Source organism: Phoca vitulina, unplaced genomic scaffold (assembly GCF_004348235.1).
Source record: "Phoca vitulina isolate PV1807 unplaced genomic scaffold, GSC_HSeal_1.0 scaffold4, whole genome shotgun sequence".
Taxonomy (NCBI): domain Eukaryota; kingdom Metazoa; phylum Chordata; class Mammalia; order Carnivora; family Phocidae; genus Phoca; species Phoca vitulina.
In genome coordinates, this window is record NW_022589707.1 from 5,147,857 (window position 1) to 5,157,125 (window position 9,269).

Here is a 9,269-nt window from a genome sequence, read left to right on the forward strand (position 1 = left end):
TTATTCCACTGAGAAGTAAGATGAACAAGAAAGCCGACTAGGATCCTATGAGGTCTCCAGTCTTCGGAGAATCAAATTGCCACCCCCTCCCTGCTAAGCATTCCTGTCACTCTTGGTCCCAGCTGCACTCAGGGCCACTAGCCATAATTTATTATCCAGCATCTGGTTTGAATAAACCACAGATTTATCTGCGGTCTGTGAGGGCTCTAGGCAGGAGATGCAAACAGCAGCTTTCATTAGGGAGGACTGGATGTATTGGGACACTTTTCTCTTTTGCATCCTCTGGCCATGGTAAGGATTTCTAACGGTGCTCAGTGAAACATTCTTCTCTTGGCCCTGATCTTTCCTAACTGGTCCAGTGAGACTGAGAGAAGAATTCTGTCCTGAGTTCCCCTTTTTCTATCCCAAAAGGAAATAAAGCAGAAAGATCAGGATTTAATTTTTTAAAGATTTATTTATCTATTTGAGAGAGAGAGAGAGCAGGGAGGGGCAGAGGGAGAGGGAGAGAGAATCCCCAGTAGACTCTGAGCTAAGCGTGGAGCCTGATACAGGGCTCAATCTTAAGACCCTGAGATCATGACCTGAGCCAAAACCAAGAGTCGGAGGCTTAACTGACTACACCACCCAGGGGCCCCAACAGTTTTATTTTATTTTAAAATTTATTTTACATATATATATATATATTTCTCATCATCGTCTAATAAACCAGCCAAAAAGGACACAAAGATGTCAGCATCGCCCTGCTGGGTCAGAACCACACAGGGCCCCACAGCCTGGTGTCCAGTCTCACACCAGGGTCTGGAGGAGTGTGATCATTTCAGAGCTAGAGACGTAGCCTTCGAAGCGTTCCCAAGGACCCTACAGGAACCTCTTTAATGATTTTTACTCCTTGTTACCAACTGAACAGCTTCAGGGTGATATCTTTTAAAGCTTTAGATAGAAACTCCTTTGAGGCCCTGTGTCTGTCCTTAACAGCATGGCAGTGGTAGGAGAGAGGGACTAGGGCGCTCATTGTTTCTCACAAAGAACTAAAAGATTGTGGTTTAGGGATCACCAAGGGTGGACCAAAGCTGGAGGAATTGAAAGTGGCAGAAATATTCGGGAAGTTGCTGCCTTCAAAACATGGCAAAATTGCCGTGATGAATGTCTGGTTTACAGTGAAGGAAGCTGGGGTTCGGTGGTGGGTTTTGGTGCCTCCTTGTGTTGGAGAAAGTACCAAGTACAGGGATGGCAAACTGTGGCTTGGGGGTCAAATCACACTCACCGCCTGTTTTTGTAGAGCCCACATGCTAAGAAGGCTTTTTGCATGTTTACATGGTTGGAAAAAAATCAAAAGATATTTCATGATGTGTGAAAAATATGAAATTGACATTTCAGTGTCTGTAAATAAAGTTTTATTAGAGCGCGGCACACTTGTTCATTTACATGTGCTACAACAGCACTCTGCTATCTGAGGCAGCCTGTTCCCTGTCTAACGAAGGGGTCCAGAGAGCTCCCTCAGCCTTCCAATACTAAGGACTGGCGCCCCAGTTTGTATATCCTTCCTCCTTCTCCCGCAAACCAACCTTTCTGAGCGTGTAAGGAATTTCCATTCCTCCCACCTCTCTTCTAAGGAGTCCACCTCTGTCCAGAGGGAGAGGGAAACAGGAGTCGAATGGGACTTTCAGCATCCCTCCCTTCCCGTTCTGCCCTGATTGCACCAGATTTCTCCTCTTGGTTTCTGCTGTCCTCCCCCAACTCAAGACATTGCTTGATTGAATGTGTAGTTCCTTTTCCCTTATTCAGTAGAAGTTTCTGCCCTAGCAACCCAAAGTAAAGAATGTGTGAGAGAAAAATACCAGAGAATTCCTGTGGAGTCCACTCCCAGAAAAGCAGGAACCACAGTGGAATTAGCAGACACTGAGGCATTAGAAGGCAAAGGTCGTGAGGGATTGTGGGGCAATTCCGTGCCTCTCAAATCTCAGCTCTTAGATTGGCCTAGGCTGCTGCTCTAGTCTTCCTTCTCCTGGACTCTGCCAGGTTTGTGACACCCCACCCGGTACTGGGCCTTCCACACGGGAGTCCTGTGACAACCAAAGTCCCCCTGCTGCTCCACATGGCGGATGAATATCCAAAGTGATTTTGTGGGTAAAGGAACTCTTTACACCGTAGCTTTCAAACCTCTCTCAGGGCACAGGGCTGTCATGTAGAGCGTGCAAAGCAGATCCTTTAGGACTTCTGATTTCTTTTCTTTTTCTTTTTAAAGATTTTATTGGGGTGCCTGGGTGGCTCAGTTGGTTAAGCGACTGCTTTTGGCTCAGGTCATGATCCTGAAGTCCCAGGATCGAGTCCCGCATGGGGCTCCCTCCTCAGCGGGGAGTCTGCTTCTCCCTCTGAGAGAGACAGAGAGCAGGAGCTGGGGGAGGAGGGTCAGAGGGAGAGGGAGAAGCAGACTCCCCGCTGAGCAGGGAGCCCAATGTGGGGCTCGGTGCCAGCACCCTGGGATCATGACCTGAGCTGAAGGCAGATGCTTAACCGACTGAGCCAGGCTTCCCAGGACTTCTGATTTCTGTCTAAAACCAACCAATTTGAAGATAGGGTGTTTTGGCTCATTATGGAAATTTAGTGGGTTGTACAGAAAGAAAGAAAGAGAAAAGAAGGAAGGAAGGAAGCAAGCAAGCAAGCAGGAAGGGAGGGAGGGAGGGAGAACTGGAGGGAGCTTTATCTGGTTGAAGGTAGGGCAACTACAGTACTGACGTCACCATCCTTGAAGCTCTTGTTAGCTCTCTGCTGCTTTTGGCTTTTGCAACCAATGACACGATATTTCTTCATAATAAGCATGGGGAGGGATTATATAGTTTGTTATCTTGGCATTGTTCATATTAATCACCTGGTGGCTCTAAATCAATTTTCTGTTTTTCTCTGTTTTTCAGGGATAGGTATGCATGTATTATTGAGAAAGAAGTGTATTTCTTTATTCTTTAGGAGCTGGAATGACACTTCAGAATCTGATTTGTCTTACCATAACAACCAAACCAGCCTTAAATAGTTATAGAAATAAATGTCAGGAAAATATGAAAAATGTGTATTTTCATGAATCTTTTCCCTTCTAGTTGAATAAATCCCATGCTGTTGGAATTTTAAAGAGATGTACGTGAGTGTGTGTGTGTGTGTGTGTGTGATTTTTTATTGTTCACAGAAATAAGGGACTTTCTCGGAAAAATGTGCTTGAGAGCCCAGACGCTCAGCATTTAGTCTTTGCTACTGATCTTACATTTTCATTTGGGAGCCTTGGTATGATCAGGAGCCTTCTTTTCATATTTTCCTCAGTAATTCTGATTTTAAAAACACCAAATACAAGAAGATCCCCAATTCCTAACTTTCTGGTTCCAAGATATCTAGGAGTCGGGTGTCTTATTTTGTGCACAGCCCTTTGAGGCAGCGCGGATGCCGTCATTCTGAAGAGTGACAGTAGAGTGTGACGTTTTCCTTCTTCTCAAACAGCCCCTCCCCGGTCACCTGCCCGTGCAGCTCCCATCGCTTCAAGGAGACCTAGAAATCACAACGCCAGAGGCAGACACATGTGCATTGCCACAGACCCAGGGGCACAGCAAAATAGACGTCCCTCTACTCTGGACTCCTCCTGTTTTCTCTCTGTGGCTGCACACACCACTCTTGCCCTCAGTGCTCTTCTCTTTTCCCTTCATCCCCCCACCATTTGGAAAAATGAAGCATTCAGTTGACCATCCACTCATCCCACCTGCCACCCTGTATTTCATGTTTCTTTTCAGACAACATCCTGAAATTATTGGTCTTTACAAACTCCTGTTTTCCTCACCTTCTCTGGAAACTTCTGCATTCTGAATGCCACCTGTCATGCCACTAATAGTATATGCGGCCTCCATTCTCCTTGAAACCTCTGTGGCACTTGGTACTTCTGGCCAGCCTTTCTTTCCAGAATCCCTTTTTCCCTGTGGGTATTCCAGTTTCCCTTCTACCTCTTGGACTGCCCTCTATGCTCATCACTAGCCCTCCTGTGGGTAGGAGGGTGTCTTAAGTAGGGTGACCATGTAATTTTTCATCCAGACCAAGATATCCTTGAGAATTAAAGGGTGCTCAGTGACAACAGGCACAAACTGAGACCATCCCAGGCAAACAGAGATGTCTGGCCATCCTCTCCTTCAGGCTCAGGGGAGGAGGATGTAGGGAGGGCTCAGGGCAGGAGATGAATGAGCATAGATCGAGAAACTTTCACAGATCCATCTTAGAGTTGCTTAGCTACTTTTGCTTAGAATCTCACGTTAAAAATTCAACATCCCATTCATGAAAGGGCCCAGCTACCTGAGGAGAAGTATCAGAGCAAGATTAGGGCAGAAAAGATGGGTGAGGAGAAAGGTCTAGATGGGGAAAGGCAGAACTGGTTGAACCAGGTCCGGTGGTTCTCTGGGTTCCAGTCATGGAGTCTGCTCTTACAGGTGAAGATGAACATGGTGCTGAAACCTCTTCCATGCTCTTCTCAGCCCAGGGTTCCCCAAGATCAGTAGTGCTGAGTGGCCAGCCGGGTAAGCGGCCATGACAATTTTGCACACAATATTCCAGGAACTGTTGATGTCGAAGATGTTGGACATGGAAATAAATAGAGCAACTGCATTGAAAATGTAGAGAATGAGAAAGCAGCTGGTAGCTTTGATGGCCCCCATATGAGCCTCCATGCTGGAGTCCCTGGAGCCAGTGGCATTGCTCTCCATGTGGAGGGTGTGTCTCTTGAGAGAGATGATCAGCAGGGTGGCTGAAAGGATGAACATGAGCAGAGGAATGAAGATCCCCAGGTTATAGAGAAGAACCAGGTTGACCACATTGGTCTCAGAGAAGTACTTCTTCTCCGGGGTGTTGGAGCAGGGGATGGGAATGGAACTATTTACATACACATTGAAGATATCTGTAGAGAAGGGAAAGCTGAAGCATAAGGAGATGAACAGTGACAGTCCCAGAAGCCAAGGCATCAGCGCTGTGACTTTCCTCTTCATCAAGAAGAACAAAGGGTGAGCAAAGTTTGCAGTTCTAAGGCAATAGAAGATGTTGAGCCAGGCAGCTCAAGCCAGAGGTTGAAATAGTTCAGAAACATGACGACGACTTTGAAGAGTATAAACACTGTGTTTTGGTTATAAGTGACCCGGAACAGTAGACTGTAAGTATTCTCCAGCATCATCCAGATCTGCAGCAAGAGCCTGGAAAGGCTGAGCATCAGCAGAATGCAGTCACTGACAGGGAGTCTTTTGCCTCTGGCCCGCTCGGCCCCATGGATGGCCGTGATGAAGCCATTCCCAACGATGCCAGTGATGCACTCTATTCCAGAGGCCACTAAGGTGAGGACGATTTTAAACCTGCATGTGTCTCTGTCCGTGGCATCTGTGCTCACCGTGGCCATTCTCTTTGGCCCTGACTTTCAGGTTTCCACGCCAAGAACTGGTACCTGCCCTGCAACCTTCTGACCCTCACTCAAGGTTACTGTAATTTTTCCCTCAGTTAATGGTTATTTTTCTTCATTTGCTTGCCACATGACTAAAGTCAGAGGCTTGAAATGCAAATGATGAAAGGATCTTATTATTGGCTGTCTCCATTTTTCATAAAGACCCATTTGCCTCAGGCTTGCAGGAGCTCATTGGAAAAAAATTGAGAGAGATTCCTATCGCAGCATCTTTCTACCTTATTTACTTTAAGCCCATATTCACCTGACACGCAAGAGTCCCAGGTTAGGAATCTTAACTGTCCCCATGACTTTGTACTCATCTCACAAGACCTGTTACCTGCTAAATTGTCTGTAAAAATGCAACAGCTCCTTTGATCTGCCTTCTCCTGCTTCTTTTCTTTTCTCCCTTATTTGTGGAGATGTTTTTATCCTATGGTTAGCATGTTTATGAATAAGAAATTCCTATCAACTCGTATATGAACATTTTTACTTAGAATCAAGTTTCCTCCACAAAGGTCAGCTATTATACTGTCCCCAAACACAGAAGAGCCAAAACTTGATGCCATTTGGGTTAATTAGAGATGAGAAAAACTGCCTTGTGACAGTTTCATTATTATAATTTACTGATATGCACATCAGTGTTTGAACTCTGAAACAGGTAGAATTAGCCTGGGAAAGCCACAGGGTGTTCTAAACACAGTGCTGAAGTTGGACATGTGACCAAACACTGTTAACTTGAAATTTAATTCCCTACTTCTTCACACTGACTGTGAAACACAATGAACTCTAGCATTTCAAACAATATGCAGATGCCCGGGACTCATTCCGGATCTAGTAAGGCAGAATCTGAGATAGGGCCCAGGCAAGTTGTATTTTTAAAAAGCTAAAAGTTCATTGCTCATAGCCAGATTGAGAACCAAAATCTTAGCTAGAGACTAATGAGTCTTGGGCCAAATCTGGCTTGTGTTGTGTTTTATCTTGTACAGCCTAATCCTGGATAACATTAGCCCACCAGTGCTTAATACTTCTTATTGGTCAACATTTAAATTAAGGAGATTGTGTGTATGCACAAAAAAAATCTGCCCTTGAAAAATTAGAAGATTGGGCAATTTTGGGGCTGCATGGTGAATTGGTTGAAGTGGAATAGTGGCTGCACATTTAAAACAAGATATGTGTGCACTCTTCAGTTTGTCACAGTATCCACTAACTCCTAGTGTCTTCTTGACCATGAGGCTTCCTGCCAGTGTGATGGCCCTGTTATAACTTAAAAAAAAAATTATTTCTTTTAGAGAGAGGGAGAGAGAGAGAGAGAACATGAGCAGGGGCTGGAGGGGGGCAGAGGGAGAGGGAGACAGAGAATCACAAGCAGATTCCCCACTGAGTGCAGAGCCCAACACGAGGCTCGATCTCAGAACCCTGAGGATCAGGACCTGAGCAGAAGTCAAGAGTAGGACACTTAACTGACTGAGCCACCCTGACACCCCTGCCCTGTTATAACTTATATAATAAAAGTACAGAGATGATGAAAATACGTTTCTCCACCCCCAAATTAATTTTATTTCAAATTAAAGTCAGGGATTTATTTTTATTATAAAATTGCTTTTTATTATTAAATTATATTTGTGTAAAAATAGCACCAGAAAAAGCAATATATTGCAAAATTATGAAGACATTGTTTAGAGAAATTAAAGCTCATGTCAACACAAAGACTTGTATAAGAATGTTTGTAGCAGCTTTACTCACAATAGCCAGGAACAGGAAACAACAACACTCATTGACAAGTTCTACATATCCAGTAAGAATCAACTTCTGTTACTTCTACTAATAGAGAGTAGTATTGGGGTGCCTGGGTGGCTCAGTTGGTTAAGTGTTGGACTCTTGATTTCTGCTCAGGTCACGATCTCAGGGTTGTAGATCGAGCCCTGTGTTGGCCTCCATGCTCATCGGGGCTGCTTGAGATTCTCTCCCTCTCCCTCTGCCCCTCCCCCACTCATGCTCTCTCACTCTCTCTCTCTCATTCTCTAAACTAAATAAATCTTTAAAGACATTTATTTATCTATTTATTTATTTATTTATTTATTTATTTGACACAGAGAGACACAGTGAGAGAGGGAACACAGGGGGAGTGGGAGAGGGAGAAGCAGGCTTCCTGCCGAGCAGGGAGCCTGATGTGGGACTCGATCCCAGGACCCTGGGATCATGACCTGAGCCAAAGCAGATGCTTAATGACTGAGCCACCCAGTCGCCCCTAAAATAAATAAATCTTTAAAAAAATAATAGAGAGTAGTATTTATCAGCAGCTTTCACAAATTCCCATGCACCAAACTCATCTTTTTGTGTATTTTGTTTCAACTTATATAAGTTTGTGATAAATGATATCTCCCTGAATTTCTTGCACATAATTGATTTCCGCTGTTCTGGTATCATCTTCTGTTGGTGTTCTTTCACGTTTTTCTCTGATCTTAATAGGCAAGAGCAGTGGTGGGCTGGTGAGCAGGTGCCATATTAATGGGGATGTGGGGCCAATTAATTTTTTAATCCGTGATCATTCATTCGGGGTGCTAGAATGGAGTCTCCTTTATTCTAGGGAAACGCTCATGGGGGAACCAAAGACCAAAGGTTTCACATTCTTGGCTATTGGGTTCAAAAACTTTGGTGCAGGTGTAGGATAGATCAGATTTGGAAGAATATGTGATTAGGGGAAGCCTTTCCTCTCACTTCTCTCTTAAGCACTGCCATGCAGACTAGGATGCTTTCCCAGTTGGGGAGGGATGAGAAGCGCAGGGACGAGCTGGAGTATGTGAGTATCTCCATGAAAGGGACCTCACGTCCTGCCTCGTATGGCGCACACCACGGGGCTGCATGGGGTGGCAACGGCAGAGTGGGGCTGCAGGATTGCTCCCGAGTCTCCCCAGGCACACTTGAGACAGCCGCTACATCTTCCTTGTGTTCACACAAAGGGTTTGGAAATTTGCTGAGGGAGTTAGTGGATTCCAAAGAGGTGTGGTCTTAGCCAGGAGGCTTTGCAAGCTTGGGTTCAGATGAAACCAATGCAAGGACAGGGGCTCCCCACCCCCACCTCCCTCCATGTCCATTTGATGCCCACTGAACATGGATGTCACCCCCTGGAGGACAGGAAGGAGAAATCCTGAGAAAATCTTGTACTCATAGTGTTTAAACCTGGTATGAATGAGAAATTCACTAAAGTATAAATTGGTTTATAAAGCCGTGTGAACTCATGGAGCAGGATAAACATGACCAAGATTCTTTCCTTCAATCATAGTGTCCAGCTCTGTGCTGCTGACTCTCCCTTTCCCATCCCACAGTGACATCTTGGGCATGTTTCATCTTTTCTAGTCTTTTTTGGTTATTAATATTCGATCCAGTTCGGCTTCATGTGTGGGTTAAACCTTTACCATCTCCCTTTTACCCAAGCACAATTTGATTGGAGGGGGACCGGATGGGTCTGGGACACCTGTCTCTTTCTCTTCTTCTTCCAGGATGCTGCTGTGGGAGAGGGGGCAGGTTTATTTTATCTCTTTAATTTACTGGCTGCTGAGGTAAATGCATCCTCTTGTGGTTGTTACTGCTGTCCTGACACCATCTGGCCATGTGTGCCTCTGGGGGGCCAGGCATCATGTACTGGCTGTCGCGTGAGGAGCATGTGGGAGTTCTAGAGGGCTCTGTGGCAGCACCAGTCACTCCTCCCTCCTAGTTTGGTAAGTCTAGGCGTAGATGGCAGGCTGCCACTGGTTATAGTAGGGCTGGTATTGCCACCTCTTGCTAAGCTTTGCAGGTCAGTATCTAGCCCCGTTCTTGG

At 45.3% G+C, this 9,269-nt stretch overlaps 1 protein-coding gene across 1 annotated transcript; it reads right to left on the minus strand.

Annotated features, from left to right (window-relative positions):
* Nucleotides 1–3,894: 3,894 nt before the first annotated feature.
* On the minus strand, nt 3,895–5,466 carry TAS2R40 (taste 2 receptor member 40). Its single transcript, XM_032401146.1, is given in 2 exon segments — nt 3,895–5,072; nt 5,075–5,466. Coding segments are annotated over 2 exon segments (957 nt in total). The 5' UTR covers nt 5,408–5,466; the 3' UTR covers nt 3,895–4,448.
* Nucleotides 5,467–9,269: the final 3,803 nt, after the last annotated feature.